This window comes from Phalacrocorax aristotelis, chromosome 22 (genome assembly GCF_949628215.1).
Source record: "Phalacrocorax aristotelis chromosome 22, bGulAri2.1, whole genome shotgun sequence".
Taxonomy (NCBI): Eukaryota; Metazoa; Chordata; class Aves; order Suliformes; family Phalacrocoracidae; genus Phalacrocorax; species Phalacrocorax aristotelis.
The window spans coordinates 236687-255216 of NC_134297.1; the positions used below are offsets into that span (position 1 = coordinate 236687).

Sequence of the window (18530 nt, forward strand, 5' to 3'; positions counted from 1 at the left end):
ACTCCTGGGGCTGCCGAATCCCTCGGGTTTTCCGGCAGGGCCGAAGGGGCCGTGGTGAGAGCGTGTCCGGAAGCAGGAGCACACAAGGTCCTGCAGCGGAGCGGGGTCTGGCCAGGTTCCCAGGCTCCCCGGGCGGCGTCGGGGCCGAGCACTGGCTGCCCCTTCCACCGCCCACGGGAGGATTTGGGATGACGGGAGACCCTCCCACGCCACCAGGCTCGCCACTGACGTGGACCACTGCATCCGGCTGCCGACCCACCCACGCGCCCCCAAAACGTTGTGCAACAAGGGGTTTTAGGGCTGAAGGGAGTTTCCGGCTCTCCCGCCTGCAGCCCCCCCCGGGACCCCCACCATGTCCCACACGCAGCCCCTTCCCCCGGCACACGTGGGGGCCCCACGGCCCGGCCGCCCCCTCCCCGTCGCTCACCTCCGCTCCGCCGGCCCGTCAGCCCCGTCCCGGGCTCCGCCGCTCCGCTCCGCCGGTCCCCGCCCCGCCACCGGCCCCGTCCCGTCCCGCCCCGCGGGGCCGGGCCAGGCCGCCCCACTCCGCTCCGCCCGCAGCACCCCCGCACCCTCAGCCGGCTCCTCTGACAATACGCTTTATTTGAGTAAAGACTCGGTTTTCCTCTGTGTACACTGGAATGTGCTCTACGCCCTAGGCCAGCATCGTACGGGGTTACAGATGGGGGAGCGGGGCTCGGTGTCAACATCACCCTCCAACAAATTTCAGAAAAAAAAGAAAAAGAAAAGCTCCTTGGATGCTCGAACTAACCTCGACTCCATTTTAAAATCATACAGGCGAGCAACTCTGGGACGGGACCGAGTTACTGGGATTCGTCACCTACTTCGCTAGGGAAGGGGGGGTTGCTCTCCCGCCCGCCCGGGTTGGGAGGACGGCTGGTTTCCTCTCGGGTGCTGCCGACAGAGGAGAGACGACGAACTTCTTTGGCAGAGGACCCCACGGGAACCCAGGCGCTCTCGCCCCCGCAGAGGGGCTCTCTGGGGAGCACGGCACACGTCTTGAGGGCGTTTTCTTTCTGGCTGCAGCGGCTGGGGACCTGCAGCGGCGGCCGGTGCGCTCCCTGCCAGGCCTCGCCGGTGGCCAGGGAAGCCGTTGGCGACAGGCCCCGAGTCAAGCAGGCGTGACGAGGTTTGAGGGGAGCACAGCTCTATGAGATGAGGCAGTAACGCTCGGGAGGAGGAAGAGGGGACGGCGGACACCCCAGTGGAGTGCTGCTCGCACGGGGATCGGCCCCCGCGCTTCCTGGAAACCAGCATTTCCTTCTCCTCCATCCACAAGCGCCGAGAAAGAGCACTCGTTCGGGACAGGCCCTGACACACAACCCAGTCTCCACAGCTGCTTGCACCGAGGCAGGCAAGGCCTTCAACCTCCCAAAACACCGCCAGGGCCTGGGGAAGGACAGGCAGCTGGTTCTAAACGAATTAAACTGCCTCCCAAGCCTGGCCCAAGAGCAGCTGCGACAGGCAGCGAGCAGGGGACGGTCCCTTCTGGACGCTCTCCCCCCTGCGGCAGGAGCTCGAGCATCCGGAGCCACAGCCTGCGCTACCTCGGAGCCCCCTCGGAGCCCATGAGGCGAGCCCCACCGTCGGGCCATTGCCGTACAGCAGGGCTAGAGAGACAGCAGCAACCGTGCGGCACGGAAGGACCGAAGGCCCGAGTCCCTCTTCCCCCCCACCCCACAACCCCCCCGCTTCGAAAGCGAGGCCAATTTGCTCCGCTTCTACCAGACGGAAGGGTCCAGAGGAGCAAGGCGCCCTGGCGCGCGTCATCTTAACGCCTGCTTTCATCAACGGAAACGAGAGTTGAAGGCCGAGGAGAAATTAAAATGGCAGCACCAACAACGGAGCGGCGCGTGACGCTTCGGAAAGGAAGAGAATGATGTCTGGTAGGCTCTGGGACTGAGCTCCGGTCGTCTTCGGGGGAGAAGGGGACGCGTCAAAGCCAGGTCCTCTGCGGAGATCTTGCTTTTTTTGCCGGTCAGCAGAAATCTGCCAAAGAAATTTGTAGCCTTTCCCCCCACGAGCACGTCAATTCTCTGCCAAAAGTGTCTGTGACCCAGGAAGGCTGCAGATGGCAGACAGAGCCACGCGTCTTAGCAGAGAGGGGGCTGTGGCGTTCCAACATTCAGAATGAACTTCGGCCTCTTTTTTTTTTTTTTAATTTAAAAATTTCTTCCTTGGCGATTCCCCACGGCTGGCATTACAGGATTTCGTACTTGTCCACCAGGAAGGTGGTCTCAGCGGAAAACCTTACAGGGCTGTTCCCATCCACCTGGGTGACTTTGGTAACCTGCGGAGACAAGAGGCGCAGTGAGCTGAGCACCGAACGCCGCTCCCCACCACGGCTACGCCGCGCTTTCTGACGCTGGGGAGCTCACGGACACGGGGCCAACCCGGCCCTTTTGAACCACACCCGGCCCTGAAAGAACCATCTTTGTTCTCAGGAAACCTGAACACAGGGGAACGATTTTCTGTGGTAAGTGTGCCTCTGCTGAAAGCGGCCTGCGAGGAGTTAAGCAGCTGTCGCTAGCTACAGTTCCGCGGGGACAGACAGACAGACAGTCACATGCCAAGAAGCGTTTCAGCTTGGAAGGCCAACGGATTCTCTAACGAAGCCTGAGGGGAATCAGCATTTGCTCAGAGGCACGAAGGCACAACTGAAGCGGCAGGCAAGCTCCGGGAAGCTGAAGCTCCGGGAAGCTGAAGCCGCCAGCACCGCCTGCTGCCGCTCCCAAACCCGGCCACCACAGAGGCTGCGTCGAGCGAAGGCTTCGGCGTCAGCAGAGCGGGCCAGCAGGGCCCCCCCCGGCCCAGCACAGCCCTTGGGAGCCAGCGGATGACTGCGGCAGCTGGAAGGAGGCAAGAGCGACATCACACCTGCAGAGCGCCAGCAGCGACCGTACCTGTATGTTGCAATAGTTCTTTTTGGAGATGAAGGAGACTTGCACCGGGAAGAAGTCGTTGGGCTGCCCCGCTATGCTGAACTCCAGGCTGCCGCTCTTGTTTTTGGCATCTATCACTGGCAGGCACCACTCGAGGAGATTTCGCCGGCTGTCGTGGCGATACTCGCCATCAATCTCCCCAATCACTGGGGCGCCGACACCAGACCTAGAGCAGGCAACGAGAAGCTGCAACAGAGAGCCACGGGACCTGCGCCAAGCTCAGAAAACGCATGTCGAGCCCGTCGGTGTGGCCAGGCTGCGAACACGAGAGGCAAAGGAACTGACGGGATCCAGGACAGCGCTCATTAGCGCTGCCCGGACAAGGAACATCACTTACGGCAAGGGGATGGCGATGATCACGTCGTTCAGCTCTAAGCTCTCCTCTTGCAACTCATATTCAATGTTGACATCACAGCTGTTCCCACTTTCTGACGGCCAGCAGTTAACTGAGGGCACAGAAACAGCACGCTGAGCCACGCAGCCTTTCTATGTGGGCCAGGGCCTCAAAAGACGACACACTTTGAAAAGCCCAGCCAAGCGATCCCCAAGAAATTCTGACCGACGGTGTGCCCCGCTCTGGCAGCCCAGCCGCCGCAAGGCGGGCAAGAAGCCCGCAGCCCGAGGGTGAACCTCAGCCTCCCCCGCCCGAGCCCCCGGACACACGCCCGCACTCACTCGTCAGTGGAATGAAGGACTCCTCCGTGGTCTGCAACCTCCACTTCAGCACGCCCACGTCGCTGTTAATCGGGAATGACTTCTCTGGGTTCTTCAAACCGATCTGCGATTCTGCAGTGAAGAGCTTCTTGTCCACATTCGGGTGAGTCTGAAAGGGGAACGTATGCCAGGCTGTGATTCAAAGCCCGAGGAGAGCCGTACATAGGGAACGCGGGTTCTAGTAACACAGGCCTACGCATCCTCAACAAAACACGCGCCCGTTTTGCTCCTTGCTCAGAAGCCCCGCTGGAGCCCATCTGCTTATCAACCTGGGATTCCTTCCAAAAAAGGCCAATCCGCCAAGGAGGACTCACGCCGCTGCAATTTTCGCTCGCCACTGTGCTGGAGACTCTGGCAAGGCACGTCGTGGGCTGACACCCGGAGAACAACTTTAACAACTCCTAAAATCTCAAAGACCATCCCGAAGACAACCTAACGCTGCCAGGAAGAACACCCCAAAACCACAAACACACTGCTTCCCTCAGCAACCTTAACGCACCGATACGGCAGCCGCCAACCTTGATTTAAATATCATCTCTTCACAACGGCAAGCGTAAGCAGCTTTTCATGAGCTGAGGATTTTTACAAGTTAGCGTTCGAGCTACGCTAGAGACACAGGAGTCAGCGCTGGGGCTGATCTGGTCGTCCGCCCCAAGCGGCACGCGCGGGAGCATCGTTAGGAGCTCGCTCGTGAGACATGCTGACAAGGGACCTACTACCGTACAGGCAGACCTGCAGCCAGCTACGTACAGGCCAGCTCTCAGCGAGGAGGAAGCAAAAGAGAGCATCAAAGCAGCACAACCTTTGGGGCTTGGTAAGGTCACACAAACAGAGAGGGATAGAGGGGAGGAGGCATCTCTAAGGATCTCCTGAGCTTCTACCGCTGACTGCAATCAAGGGCTCTGGCTCCAGGAACCATCTCAGAGGCAGCAGTGACAGGACACGAGCGACCCCGAGAACAAATGGCTGTCTAGGTAATAAATTCATTCTTTGTGGGCACAGCGACTTAATTCTCACACTCCTGCTCAACAGCTAAAGCTCCCAGCACATAAGCAAGCACCAAGCAACACAGCAGGCTGCTGCAAAGTCCAAGGGAGAGCAGACGGCACGCCAACGTGCGCTACTGGACAGATAAGGCTCCAAGGGCAGGTGGGTAAGTGCCCGAGACGGCGTTTCTCAAGCGACCTTCAATCTTTTGAGCATGAGCTGGCCCTGCCTTCACGCTGCGGTAACATCTGCGGCAACCACTCCCAGTTTCAACGCATTTGCTGAGCGGGTTTGGATGGGAATGTAGGACGGTAACGCGCTCAAGTATTTCCAATAGTTTGCCCTGGAGAGCAGCAAAAGGGCGTTCAGCAGCACGGGGCACCAAACTGGCTTTACCTGTAGCTGCACTCCCCTCTTGTCTTCATTTTCTATGTGCAGGCGAATCCGTGCAAACTTCTCATCAGAAATGTGCAGCATGATCATGCCGTGCAGCTCCATGTTCTGCAGGCCTCCATCACGGCCGCAAGTCAAGGAAATTTTCTCCTCTATTTTCATGTGCACGCTAGACAGACAGAGAAAAAGATCCAGGTGTCTCAAGTCCCGCGCTTGGCATCTAACAGGCAAGACGAGAGGTTAGTGCCCAGCGAGGACGGGCTACGTGTTAACGGGCAGGCGCTCCCAAGAGCGCGACGGCCCCAAAGGGAACAGCACGGATGGCACAGCGGGTGCTAACGCTGCTCCAACAGGTTAGCTCTGGGCAGGCGGCTGCACCAATACGTGTCTGCCATGGACGGAAGGCCAGCTAAACAGCAATGATACGGCATCTCGACACGCTGTCCGCTCAGAACCCCTCTGCCATACAGCAGCGTGGCTCACAGCACTACAAGGTTCTGAATTGCTACGTGTAGAACAAGCCGCGAACGCTCCCATCCGAAGCCCCAGTGAGGCGGGAGAACTCTTTGTGTCTGGGGAAAAGGAAAAGTGGCAGCTATTTTAACTCATCCGCAAGCAAAACACTGTGAAATAGGCATAGGAAAATTCCTGGCCTCAGCTAAACAGCGGTTGCACATCCCATTTTAGTTAGGGTGATTCCTAATCAAATTAGCCATCTGCTTTTTTGTGGCTATGTTTTCCCAGATTTTACCCACCACCTTTTACAACGAAGAGGCCAAGCGAGCACGCAGGACCGCAACGGCAGGAAAAAAGCCAGTTCTCAAAACTAGAAAGGGAGTTAGCTCACGAAGCAGCACGCGCATCACAGAGTGCGCTGCGTGAGGACTTTCAAAGCGAGGGCAATACCTACCTCTCCATGTTAACAGGAGGAGCAAGAACTTTGGCTGCTTCCGTAGAGCGCTTGCCTACGGAAGTCATGATATTTTCTCCTTCTGATTTCAGCTTGTCCACGAAGTTGTCCACCTCCTTCCCCTTAGCGCCAAGTTTCAAGGCTTTACTGGGACCTGAAGGCCTAAACAAAAGGCGTAAGAATCTCCAAGTCAGCTCATGGCAACAGATTCCTCCATCCTCAGCTCTCTTAGTGCTGTAACCTGGCTATCCCAACAATACGGCGCTCGCCTCTGCAGCCTTTTTTAGGGGAGAACTCCCATGGAACTGATGACCTGACGTGTAGGGTGCCAAGTTTAGATCTTGGATTCCGTTCCAAGTATTACCAGTAGCTGGGACCTCTTTTTCTTACACAAAATGAGAAGCCCGTTGCCCACCAAAGACTCCAGAGAGGCTACGGGATGCCACTGGGGTCCACAGCACAAACCTCTTCAGCGATAAGATGGGGGGGGTCTCAAGAATATGCAACAAACACTGGCCCACAAGCACCCACGTTAAAGGCTCAGAGGTCTACACCCACCGATCGGGGGAGGCTTTACAAAGGCACAACGGTCTCTACCTGCACAGTAACCGAACGGGACGGCTACAGGGACAAAGAGCCCGTTTTAGAGAGCCCTTATTTGGGCACGTGCTTTCAGCCGCTGCTGGCTCCAGGGAACCGTTGCTACCTACTGCACGCCCACCTGGCGGGTGCCGGTGCCACTTTGGGCTTCTCCGTTTCGATGATGGTCTCTGTGATCATCGCCGCCGTTGTGCCGCCAGACACGGCCGAGCTGCCAAAGCCACCAAAACCAGGTGCCTTTTTGCCCTGTCTCTCCGCATCCCTCCTGGCCTGCTGCAATTCCTTCGCTTTGCGGCGCATCTCGGCCTTAGCTTCGCGCTCCTGAGTCTGAAAGAAAAGACAAGAGGCTGACAGGGCTTTGCAGTCTCAATCTTCAGCTGCGCAAGAGCTAAGTGCATTTGCTCACACGCCCTTTGCCAAGGAAAAGGAAACAGGAGACAGGCATTTAGTTTACAGAAAAGCCAAGTAACTTTATGACCCCTATCAAAGCAGGGCAACACCTTTGTACAAGGGGAAAAAAAAAAAAAAAAAAAAAAGGAGTTTTTCCCAGGCAGGCTGCCCCGTCGTGCCAGGCTTGCAGTTATTCAGGCTCACCTCTCGGACAGCTCGGAACACCTTTTCTTCATGCGAATCCATCTCCGTGAAGGTCCGAATTTGCGCCAGGTTGACGTTTTCACGGTAGCCCAGGGCAACAATTTCATCAAAGGCAAAAATCAGGTCGAAGCAGTGTTCGGAGATCTCGTTCTCCTCCAGAGCTCGGCAATACTCAGGGATCTAGTGAGGAAGGGAAAATATTTTAATGGAGTATTCATACGAAGACAAAGTTTTGCCATTATTAGTTTTTCTACACTAAAATACTCATACAACCTCTTGGCTCAGCTATTGCACTAACTGGGAGGAACCTCAACACACACCGAGGACAGCAAATTTCCCAAAGATCCTCTGGTTGCGTGAGGACGGCTGCATAAGTCGATGCTCAGAAATGCACGTGAAGTAGTGCTGTACTTTTAACGATCACACGCGGTAACACCACGTTAGTTTTAGAAGGAATATGGGGTTATCTTAAGAATACAGATAATATTTAATCCTAAAACAACAACATCATCCCTTTGGTCTCGTGCCAGCCAAACCACAACTGTGGAATTTTATTTTTTTTTTTAAACATAGTTCAAAAATACCATCGGAACTGCAAAGCTTGCTCCCAGCTCGGGAAGAGGCTCTGGAAAGCCAAGTTGCCAGGGGGAGGCAAACAGCGCTTCAGCAGCAGCTCACCACAGGCTCCCTTGTAACGACGCTGTCTCAGGCTACACATGTGCGAACACTGCGTTAAGTGACAGGCCCTTACCACTCTAGAGAAGAGTCGGAGTGTTTCTAGGTCTTCCAGGATGTTGCTGTTCTTGGTGGTGATGAGCACCATGTAGAGCTTCTCCATCGGCTGGTAGACGTACCGCACGCTCTCCGTTTCCACAAAAGTGTGCTGCTTCCCCGTGTTCATCAGCTTTGGGAAAGCTGCCAGCAGCCCCTCGATGCGGGTCCGAGTCATCTCCACGAACTGCCGGGAGACGATAGCCTTCCCCGCCTTTGTGCAGACGGCTGCTGCCAACAGCACCTGTGGAGAAGGCGAGCGCTGATTACCTGGGCCTCCCACACCAGGCAGCCGTAGCGAGCCCGGGGCAGCACAACTCCCTCCAAGACAGGGTCACTTCCAACCACTTTTCACCTTCACACGTACTGCACAGTCACCTGATTTTCCTTAAAAGCAATTTTAAGCCTTTTCCTATGATTGGACCCAGGCACTAAACAACTCTAAGAGCAGGTCCACCTCTGCGTTTCCCTCTCTCCAGTCTGCTTTCTGTCCCTGTGTTACCCTGAATGAAAATTCCCAGCACTCCCGTCAGGCAGACGAGAAGAATCAGCCCGTTCCTACGCATGCAGAGGTGTGGCAAGCCCCCAGAACCCTTTAGGAGAGGCTCTGGGTTATTGAGTTTTCTGTCAGCTTGGCCCCAGCTTCCAACTAAACACAGGGGCGTTTTAAAACATGACATTTCTTCCAGTGCCGCATTTACAGTAAAGCCAGGTTAACAAATACAGACAGCTATACTACTCACAGCACTCGGGGGGCTCTCCTGGGCATTTCAGAGACGTTAGCACACTGACAATAGAAAGGTGGAGAGGCAACTGCTGGCCTACATTTTTCTCATTCCCTCAGACTACCAAGACTTCCTCCTCACACTTTCCCTCTCACAGATCAGCTTCTTAATTAACTTTGTCAGGATAAGGCAGTTTCTGCATTTAAAATCTTTTAAATCCCCAAGCGTTGTTATGAATGGCTGTCTAACAACCAGGCGAGTGGCAGATGCTCTCCAACACAGACCGGTTTCAAGTCCCACCTCAGCCCCAGGCCCACAGCGCTCTGTGGGTGCGCCTCGGTAAGGGTGCCAGGCTCCCGCTGGACTGCCCTGGGGTGCTGCAGCTCGACACCTTGGGGGCAAACGTGTCCTCAAGTACTTACAGGTCAGGAATAAACCTCCTCGGAGCTTTATTACAGCGCTCCGGGAGCGAGCCCTCCCTGAAAGCACCGGAACCACGGTGCGGGGGAACCGGGCGGCACCAAAGATCCCCGCCGCGCCTGAGCTCGGAGCTCTTGTTGATGGAGCAACGTGTCAGCCTTTGCTGACCGAGACGGCCATCAAACGACGCTGTGGATGGGCGACAAGGTGCAGACTAGCGCTGAGAGGGGAAAAAACCTCACGGCGTTACGCTCCGCGGCGACACGGGGGGGGGGGCTGGCGCTGGCCCGCGCTTGGCTGCACCCAGCACTCGAGGGGACAGCCTTAACGCCCCAAAGCGCCTCTGAAACAGGCGCCAGGCCGCGTACCGAAGGCCACGGCCACCCGCTCCTCGGCTGAGGGGGCACGGCGGCTCTGCGAGCTGCGCTCCGCCGCTGCCCGCCTCCCGCCCGCCCCGGCGGGCCGTGCCTGCGACCCCGCCGCCCCCGGCCGCAGCCCCGGCCCCCCGGGGGACAGACCCTGCCGCAGCCCTCAGCTCTGCCCAGCCAGGCCGCGGGGCTCCGGCATCGGCCTGCGCCGCAGGCCTGGGGCGAGGCGGGGTGGGACGGGGTGGGCCGAGGCCCCGCCCGGAGCTCCCCCGAGCCCCGCTGTACCGGGCGGCGGCGGCGGGCCCTTACCATGGCGGCGGCGGCGCTGGGCTCCGCGTCCCCTTCGGCAGCTCCACAAGATGGCGGCGCCGAGCCACGTCCCCAACCGGAAGTAGCGTCACGCACGGCGCGCGGGGCGGGGCGGGGCGCGGCACGGCGGGCGGGCGGGGGCCGCCGCTCCCGCTAGGGGGCGGGGCGGAGAGCGCGCCGCTCTAGCCGGCGGCGGGCAAGCGAGGCGGCGGGTCGCCATGGCGACGGCGGGGCCGCGGCGGCGGGGCGGCATGGCGGAGCGGCGGGCGGCGGTGAGCGGGCCGGGCCGGGGCGGGGGGTCCGCGGCGGGCCGCCGCCGCCTCACCGCGCCTCTCCGCACAGACGCGCCTCGTCGAGAATCAGCCGTACGACGAGAGCCTGGAGCTGCCGGAGGCCGAGGAGGCGGGCGGGGCGGCGGGCAGGCCGGCCGGGGCCCGCGGGGAGGGCCCCTCCCGCCGGACGGGGCTGCCCGGGGCCGGCGGCGATCGAAGCAGCGACGAGGAGGGCAGCGGCGGCAAGGTAGGCGCGGGGCCGGCTCGGCGAGGCCCGGCGGGCCCGGGCCCGGCTCGGCACGACCCGGTAGCACCCGGCCCCTCTCCCCTAGGAGAAGGCAGCGGCCCGCTCAGCGCCTCCCGCCGCCCTCAGCGAGGAGGAGGAGGATGAGGACGACGACAACTCGGAGGAGGAAGAGGAGGATTCCTCCGAAAGCAGCTCTGAGGACGACTCGGAGGAGCACGGGGCTGCGCCGGAGGGGTAAGTGGCGCTACCGGCTGCAGGAACCGGGATCCGCTGGCGGGCAGGCGCCGTGCGGGGCCCTTTCGGCTCCGCGGGTGTGCTCGTCTCCCCGCGGGGGCGAGCGTGGCCGTGGGCATCGGGCCAGGCAGCTCCTTCCTTCGTGTGAGCAACAGCAGGCACCCGGGGCCGCTCTTTGGAGGACCCCCGTGCCCTGCACGGCTGGGAGCGACCGAAGGTGTTGGCCAACCTCCTGTCCCGGCTTTGGCCCAGGCTGGCAGCGGATGCCCAAGAAAGAAAAGGAACATCTCTCACACATCATTCATCTCCGGCTAACCTTCCTCCTCTTCCACTGTTTTCAATTCTAAAACCGTTGCTAAACCCCCTAGTTTAGTCCCAACTCCCGACTGCCTCTGTGCAGATCACTCATCCCCCTTTTGACAGCCCCATGACAAGTCTGTGTAACCACAAGCACTGTCTGGCCCTGAAGTACCTTTTTTGGCCAGGAGGCCCAAGGCAAATCGCGGCCCAAGAGCGTCATTCCCGCGCAAGAAGACATTTTAAGAGAGGGCTTACTAGCTTGTGTTTCAGCTTCCTCAAAAAGGGTCCCAGGTCCTGGTTGTACAGCACCTTCTACAAGTTAATCTCTGCCCATGTTTCTCTTGCTTTCTTTAGTGACTTCAACTTATCAGATTATGACTATTTGCCAGTATCTTCTGAAATCAAAGAACTCTTTGAGTACATCAAGAGGTGAGCGGAAGGGGCTTTAGCCCGCTCTTGACTCTCCTTTGCGTTGTGGCAAGTTGTGCAGGGCAGCTTGCAGTCACCCGCGCTGTGGTGCTGGTGTTTTGCAGGTACACTCCCAAAACGATAGAGATCGAGCACAAGCTGCAGCCTTTTATTCCAGACTTTATTCCCGCAGTTGGAGACATCGACGCGTTCCTAAAGGTACAATCGCTTCAGGTTCCTCTGTGCCTCCCGCCGCACAAGCCCAAAGGACCTGTCCTCAGTGCGAGAGGGGCACCGGAGGCCAGCCTGTCCCTGCAGCCCCAGCTTTCCCCACTTTGGACTCCCGTAGAAAAGAGCGTCTCTGTTTATCTGCAGGTTCCCCGTCCCGACGGCAAGCCTGATAACCTTGGCCTGCTGGTCCTGGACGAGCCGTCGACGAAGCAGTCGGATCCCACCGTGCTCTCCCTTTGGCTGACGGAGAACTCCAAGCAGCACAACATCACAGTGAGTTGTGGAGATGGAGGGAGGAGGCGCTTGCTCCATGCCGGCTGTAGCAAAAACATTGCGTTTTACTTTTGTCTACATGGCTATCGTTGTTGCAGCACAGCTGATAACTTGGCCTTAACAAGCAGAAAAAACTAACCTTTTTCTTTAAGCTATAGCTTTAAACTGCAGCGGATCTAAGCCTTGCTTCAGGCAAGTCTTGGTACAGACTTTGGATCTGTTACCTTCAGGTGAAGCTTTGTTTCCTTTCGGTTGTCACTGCCTAGTTTTACTCCGTGTTTTGTTTGCCAGCTGCTCCTCTGGCTGCAGAAATCGGTCGGTACGGTGCAACTGGGAAAGAGATATCGCGTAGTTTGTCAGGAGCGAACGCAGGGTTTGCAAAGAGCCCCAAAACACCAGAGCACTCTCAGGTTTCTGTTTCCGTTTTTAGCAGCAGATAAAAGTGAAGAGTTTGGAGAATGCAGAAAAGAACCCCAAAGCCATCGACAGCTGGATTGAAAGTATCAGCGAGCTGCACCGCTGCAAACCTCCTGCCACGGTCCATTACAGCAGGTGAGCCGTCGCCTCAGCTTTGCTTCACACGCGCTTGTACAGCGCAAGCTCGGCTCAGCGGGCGGCTGGTAGCAAAGTCCAGGAGCGCCGAGCAGAACTCTCAAAATACCTCCAAGAGGGAGAAGACGTGCTGATCGTCAGGGTAGTCGTACCACGCGTGTGTGTAGGGCATCGGTTTGCCTCCCTGCGCTCCTCTTTCCCGAGGTAACTTGAATCAGTTTAACTGACAGCTAGCGCACAGGACGTGCAACTTAAGCTCAGGCTTGTTTTGATCAAGGAAAATGCCCGGGCAGACCCTCGGCAGACGTGCAGGTCTCTCGGCTGGTTGGAACCGAGGCTGCCCCGTTTACAGCCGCCCGGCAGCGGGAAGCTGTTTCCGTTGCGTGTGATCCTGAAGTTCATGCCCTTTCCTTCCCTGGCAGGCCAATGCCCGACATCGAGACCCTCATGCAGGAATGGTCACCGGAATTTGAGGAGCTCTTGGGAAAGGTATGTTGTCCGAGCAATAAGTGGTTAGCTCCGTGTGCGGCATTAGGAACCGTCTTCCATGAAAGCTGGGCTCCTGTTCTGTTTTGGGCTCCTGGCCCGCAGCCCGGCCTGTTCAGGCGTATTCCTACTGACCGTTCCTCCCTTGCCAGAAGTCGGGGGAGCAGCCTGACGCCTGCCTTCCCGGCCACTGCCCGTGAGGCCTCTTGTGCTCGGCCCACAGTCCGGCCCGGGCTCCGGCCGTGCGGAAGCAGAGCTGACAGCCCAGTCTGTTCCAGGTGGGCCTCCCGACCGCGGAGATGAACTGTGACCTGGCCGAATACATCGACATGATATGTGGTAAGCAGGGGAGACTGGGCTGAAGACGCGCGCGTGCTGCTGGCCTGGCACTGTCGTGCTTAAAGCAAGAGACCTCTAGGTGCAGGCTCAGCCCCGCGTAGCCCAGATTGTTCTCCACTGCCTTCAGTAGGAAGCAGGCTCTTGTACCGCAGGTGCCTGCGGTCCTTGATGAGCAAAGGCCCAAGTAATGGGGGGCAGCTCGGCCTTTCCTTGCAGCACCCTGCGTGGGGTGGCACAGCCCAGGCGCTCTTACACGCTTCTCATCTCCCTCGTAGCTGTTCTGGACATCCCTGTGTACAAGAGTCGGATCCAGCCTCTCCATGTCCTCTTCTCCCTCTACTCGGAGTTCAAGAACTCGCAGGTGAGCAACTCAGGCGGGCGCTGCTCGCCCAGCTGGAAGCACTGCAAAGCTGCTCTCCTCGCGGTCGGCTTTGCCCGTGCTGCGGGTGTTTGTAAAGGGCTGGCAGGCCATGATGAAGGGGTCCAAAAAAGGTTTTTCCTGGGCTCCTTGTGTCCCTAATGCCTTGGCATGATGCACAGAGCCTCTGATGTGCCACAAGGCTGGGCTGCCGTGTTGTTTAACGGTCCGGCGTAAGCCCGGAACGTGTTTCCCACCCAAGTCAGGGCCGCTGCTGAGCACACAGCTTGCACAGCGCAGAAGCAGCACGTGCACGCGCGCACGCTGATGAACGGGAGTCAAACCTTTGCACCAACGCGTTCTTTCCCCGACAGCATTTCAAGCCCCTGGCTGATGGGAAGAAGGGCAGGAGCCCGCCATCCAACCCACCTTCACAAGCCGCAGACGTGTTAAGCCTTGCTTGACGCCTCCCATTAAACCTGCATCCCCTGGATCAATGTTCATCTGCTGCTGGACGTTGAGATTTGACCAAAGCAGCCTGTGAAGCAACGCGCAGAACTTCAGAAGCCTCCCTGCTTTTATAGATTCCGTTCTGCATTCACAAGAGGGGGCCTTTACTCACGGCACTCCACACAGGAGCTGCCCAACAGCTCCATTTTCGACTTGTCCCCAAGCTGTTCCGCATTACACCAGCTCGTCCCGATGACAGGCCCCCTGTGCTGCAGAGAGCCGAGGCTTCTCGAGCACACGCTACCAGTGCTGTAGCAAGCGGGAATAAATTCTGTTCTCAAACACAACGCTTCTATCTGCCCAGTGTGTTCCAAGGTCTGATCTGGGGGGTCTCCGATCTACTCTACCCCATGTTACTGAGGCCCTTAGCTACCCCCAAGGAGAAATAACCAGCGCGGCACCATGCAAACGCTCGAGTTTAGTTTATTGCTGTCGGGCCGTCTCTACAGCCACTGCCATGCTGCCCGCCCAGCCGTCTGCCGCAGCTCTGGCAGGCGCAGAGAGGACGAGGGAACAAGCAGGCCACGGACCTGCTAAAGCAAGGCTGGTGCTCGGCCTGACCACAGGAGGAATGGCAGTGCTAGCAGCTGGGCAGATCTGGCTATAAACAGCTTTGATGTGTTTTAATTATAGCAGTCTACTCATACAGCCTGTGGGCTCCTTAAAAGAAGGTGCCTTGGCTAATGGTGCAGTTACCGAGGCCCGCAGTGCAGAGCTTAACGTACAGCTGGGGGGGTGGTGGGCGCCCGCCACCCAGCACGGCCTCCCCGGCGCCCCTGACTGCGCTTCCCCAGAGGCTGGTACGTACCTGGGGGTGGGCAGCCCCGCCGCCGGGGCACTGCACCGCGGCTCACAGCCAGATCTCATCGCTGCTCGCGCTCGGCACTTTGTAGACACGCCCGGACGTCGGGAGCTGGATGAACCCTGCAGGATAAAGACAGCACATCGCTGTCACCTTATGGGGCAACTGTGGAGGCTGGCAACCCTGCAGCACGGTTTTTGGGGCCACTCGCTCGCCTGCACCCCCTCACCGAGCTTGCTGAGGACCAGGGAGTTCTCCAGCCCCGGCAGGAAGATCTCCTCTTCCCTGGCACCGGCTCCCACATCCCTGGGGGACGCTGCGGGGAAGGAGAGGGGTGAGAGTTGGGACATCTCGCCCTCCCCTTGGCAAGGCCTCTGGCCCCACGCGCCCCTCCACGCTGGCACGCGGGGTCTTACCTCCGGGCTCCTGCGCGAGGTCGCCGAGGCGCAGGTCGGGCGGCAGGGACTGGGTCTGGCGGGGCAGACGCGCCCCCCGGGGCTGCAGATGCTCAGAGCCGCTGCAAGGGGAGCAGCGGCTGAGCGGGCTGCTCCCTCCCGCTTGCCCCTTACCTGGCACCGGCTCGGCCCGGCGGCACACCAGGCAGGCGGCGCAGGAGCCCAGGCTGAGCAGGGCGCCCAGGGCCAGGGCTGCTCCGACGGCAACGCCCAGGAGGGGCAGCTCCACGCGGGCATCCAGCAGACCTGCAGGGGCAGCGCAGCACCCTTAGCACCCCTCCGCAGGGCCGCTGCCCCGTGCCCACACCCCAACACCTACCTGGGGGCAGGAGGGAGGCGGTGGTGACACCCACGCTGTTGGCAGCGCTGATGGAGAAGTTGCCAGCCGTGCTGCCCAGGTGGACGCGGAGCGAGTGGTTGGCCAGTCCTTGGTAGCGTGTGGTGCCCAGGAGGAGGAACTCGGAGGCGTTGGCCATCACACGACCGTGCTGGTCCACCCAGGTAATGCTGGCGGGTGGGTTGGCTTGCACCAGCACGGAGAGCAGCAGGAGGAGCCCAGCGCCCTCGACCTCCTGGTAGCGGGCCTCTGCCTGCAGGATCTCTGGCTTATCTGGGCAACAAACACAGGCAGTGAGAGCAGCAGGAGGGACGGGGGCAGCGCAGCGGGGAGCGGGATTTGTCTCGCCAGGGACCAGGAGCGCTTGTCAGCCACTTTTGCACAGGGCCGATGAGTCGCTGCCCCGCTAGGGCAGCGATGGCTGCAGGTCTCGCTCCTGCTCTGGCCGGGCCCCACACGACCTCCCCGCACCTCTGGCCTAAGCGGGGCCGGCACCGCGGACCTTACACTGCACGTCAAGGAGGACGGAGGCATTGTAGGTCTCCCCAGAGGCCGGGTCGATCAGGGAGCAGTTTAGCTCACGGTCGCTGCGCCGGGCGGTGAGGGTGAGGGTGCTGGCAGTGCCCGCGGCCAAGCAGTTTGCCTCCTGCTTCTGGCCATCGAGGTACCATGCCAGCGCGGCGCCAGGGGCTGTCCGGGGGGCCCGGCAGGTGAAGGCACGGCTCTCCTCCTCCCGCAGCGTGCACTCTGCCAGCAGCTGCCCATCGATGGTGGGCCCCGGCTCCCCCAGCCCTGCCGGAGAGCCCGCGGCGCGTCAGAGCCACAGCAGGGTCCTGCTGCCGGAGCCGTGTGCCGGCCCCCACCGCAGCCTCACCTGCCGAGCAGAGCACCGGGACACCGAGCAGCAGCAGGAGGCGGGTGATGGCGGCCCCCAGCCAGCCCCCAGGATGCCCCATGACACACCGGCCGCGCTCAGCGCTAGGAGAGAAGCAGCTGGAGTGGGGACATGGGGCCACCCCCACACTGGGCCCCTGGCATCCCAGCACGCAGCGGGGCCGGAGGATGTGGCCAGGCTGCACCTTACCTGAAGCATCGCTGCCGCTGTGTCCAGCCTAGCCCGCAGTGCGGCTCTGCGCCTGGGCCCCAGCACGCAGGGCCGTGCATGCGGTGCAGGGGCGGGCGCGGTGCAGCTGCCAGCATCCCTCTCGCTGGGCCCCCGCAGCCGCCTTCCCCGAGTGGCGCCGGTGCTGCAGTGCTGCGGCAGCAGGGTGGACGGCCCCGAGCGCGGCCGGAGACCACCCATCCAGAGCAGCCAATGAACACCCCCACGCCCCCCACCTCCCCTCATCAGCGGAGTGGGGCTCAGGGCCCTGCTCAGCCCGGCCTTGCACCCATGGGGCCGCCCGCCTCAGCGGGGCTGCGCACACACGGGTGTAACGCTGCTGTTGCCCGCGCCGCCGCCGGCAGAGCCCAAGTGACACAATTGTCATGGTTTTAGCTGGGACAGAGTTAACTATTTTCACACTAAATCCAAAACACGGCGCTACACCAGCTACCGTGAAGAAAACGTTGATAACGCACTGATGTTTTAGCCGTCGCTAGGCAGGGCTTACACCGGTCAGGGACTTCTCCAGCCTCCCCTCTCTGCCGGGTGCATGAGGAGCTGGGAGGGGAGGGGGTACGGCCCAGACGGCTGATCCAAACTGGCCAAAGGGATAATCCGTACCCTATGACGTCATGCCCAGTATATGAAGTGGGGGGAGTTGGCCGGGGGAGCAGCAATCACAGCTCAGGGACTGGGGCTAAACCACGACTCAGGGAGGTTTATTAGGGGTGGAGCAGAGCTGAGACAAAGCGAGGCACTTCGGTACTACCCATCTCTGGCTGTCAGCCAGGAGGAGGAGGAGGAACAGCATCTCCGGCACCGGAGACAGACCTTCCCCAGGGGAGATGGACCTTCCCCCGGGGCCAGGATGTGCCCGCCTCACTCGCCGCCGGTGCCGCCGGGGTTGCGCAGCCGCCCCAGCATCTCGCAGAGCATCTGGTTGCAGAGCGCCGAGTAGGGGTTCAGCAGCACCAGCTGCTGCCGGGCAAAGGCGCTGCCCAGCCGAGCCGCTCGCTCGAAGTCCTGCCGCGCCTCCTCCTCGCGAGCTTGCAGCCGGTGGATGAGGCCGCGCTGCACGAAGCTCTGGCAGGCGGCGCGGCCGTGGCCCCGGCTCAGGCGGATGGCCGTGTCCAGGTCCCGCAGGGCACCTGGCCGGGGCAGAGAGGCGTCGGGGAGGGCCGGGGTGCCACCCGCGACCCGGCCACGTGGGCACTGCTCTCACCTGCCACGTCCCCCCGCAGCCGCAGGGCCTGCGCCCGGTTGTTGTAGCCCGAGGCGCGCTCGGGCAGCAGGCGGATGGCCTCGCCAAACCTCTCCAGGGCCGCGCTGACGTCTCCCGACTCGGCGGCGGAAACCCCCTGCAGCTCCAGGTCCCGGACCTGCTCCAGCAGCTCCGGTGCGAAGGCTTCCCCTGCGGCAGCGCGAAGGGGAGCCCTGGGCCGGGGAAGCGGCCGGGAGTGGGGGACGCGCCGGGGGAGCAGCCCCAGTGCCTGCAGGGTGCCGAGCCTCCCTCCCCTGCCCACCCCGCGGCGGTGCGGCAACCCCGCTGCCATTTTCGAGCCAGAACCCGACGCAGCATCACCTCACCTTCCTCCTGGGCGTCGTCATCCCCCTCCTCGTCCAGCCCTGGGATATCCCCAAAAGGGGTGCTGGGGTTAAAGATGGTCTGCAGGACGGCCCTGTCGTTGGCGGTGGCCATGGCGCCGTGTGCCGAGCCCCCACGCCGGGCGGCAGGGCGCAGGCGGGCGGGTTAACCTTCAACCCTCCCCCGTCCTATCCCGAGCCCGGCTCCCGGAGGCGGTGGCCCGGCTGGGAGAGCCGCGGCTTCCCAAGGTGACCCACGTGCGGCGGGAGGCCCTGCGCGGCC

At 60.7% G+C, this 18530-nt stretch overlaps 4 protein-coding genes across 7 annotated transcripts; 1 reads left to right on the forward strand and 3 right to left on the reverse strand.

Annotated features, from left to right (window-relative positions):
* Window positions 1-583: 583 nt before the first annotated feature.
* ARCN1 (archain 1 coat protein complex I subunit delta) lies at window positions 584-9833 on the reverse strand. The gene is made up of 10 exons (XM_075116183.1): window positions 9755-9833; window positions 7913-8176; window positions 7162-7341; window positions 6689-6894; window positions 5968-6129; window positions 5061-5226; window positions 3639-3786; window positions 3301-3409; window positions 2925-3129; window positions 584-2311 (listed from the first exon to the last, which is right to left on the reverse strand). The coding sequence occupies exons 1-10, from the start codon at window positions 9755-9757 to the stop codon at window positions 2222-2224; spliced, it is 1533 nt and encodes a 510-aa protein (XP_074972284.1). The 5' UTR covers window positions 9758-9833; the 3' UTR covers window positions 584-2221.
* A 58-nt stretch (window positions 9834-9891) lies between these two features.
* IFT46 (intraflagellar transport 46) lies at window positions 9892-14251 on the forward strand. Of its 4 annotated transcripts, none has more exons than XR_012664070.1 (11): window positions 9892-10026; window positions 10097-10273; window positions 10359-10507; window positions 11162-11236; window positions 11341-11434; window positions 11591-11719; window positions 12150-12271; window positions 12694-12760; window positions 12910-13096; window positions 13372-13457; window positions 13829-14251. XR_012664070.1 is itself a non-coding variant. In XM_075116191.1 (11 exons), exons 1-11 carry the CDS (start codon window positions 9973-9975, stop codon window positions 13916-13918), a joined length of 1104 nt encoding a protein of 367 aa, XP_074972292.1. In that variant the 5' UTR covers window positions 9893-9972; the 3' UTR covers window positions 13919-14251. The 4 variants fall into 4 exon arrangements, 2 of the variants coding, with proteins under 2 accessions (XP_074972292.1, XP_074972293.1); XR_012664071.1 differs by having other exon boundaries at window positions 12153-12271; XM_075116191.1 differs by having other exon boundaries at window positions 9893-10026; window positions 13036-13096.
* Window positions 14252-14372: 121 nt separating this feature from the next.
* TMEM25 (transmembrane protein 25) lies at window positions 14373-17267 on the reverse strand. The gene is given in 9 exon segments (XM_075116184.1): window positions 14373-14565; window positions 14773-14888; window positions 14996-15082; window positions 15183-15467; window positions 15541-15837; window positions 15840-16044; window positions 16046-16350; window positions 16433-16536; window positions 16643-17267. Coding segments are annotated over 8 exon segments (1473 nt in total). The 5' UTR covers window positions 16759-17267; the 3' UTR covers window positions 14373-14565; window positions 14773-14814.
* Window positions 17268-17361: 94 nt separating this feature from the next.
* TTC36 (tetratricopeptide repeat domain 36) lies at window positions 17362-18419 on the reverse strand. The gene is made up of 3 exons (XM_075116198.1): window positions 18251-18419; window positions 17886-18074; window positions 17362-17811 (listed from the first exon to the last, which is right to left on the reverse strand). Exons 1-3 carry the CDS (start codon window positions 18360-18362, stop codon window positions 17543-17545), a joined length of 570 nt encoding a protein of 189 aa, XP_074972299.1. The 5' UTR covers window positions 18363-18419; the 3' UTR covers window positions 17362-17542.
* Between the last annotated feature and the right edge of the window lie 111 nt (window positions 18420-18530).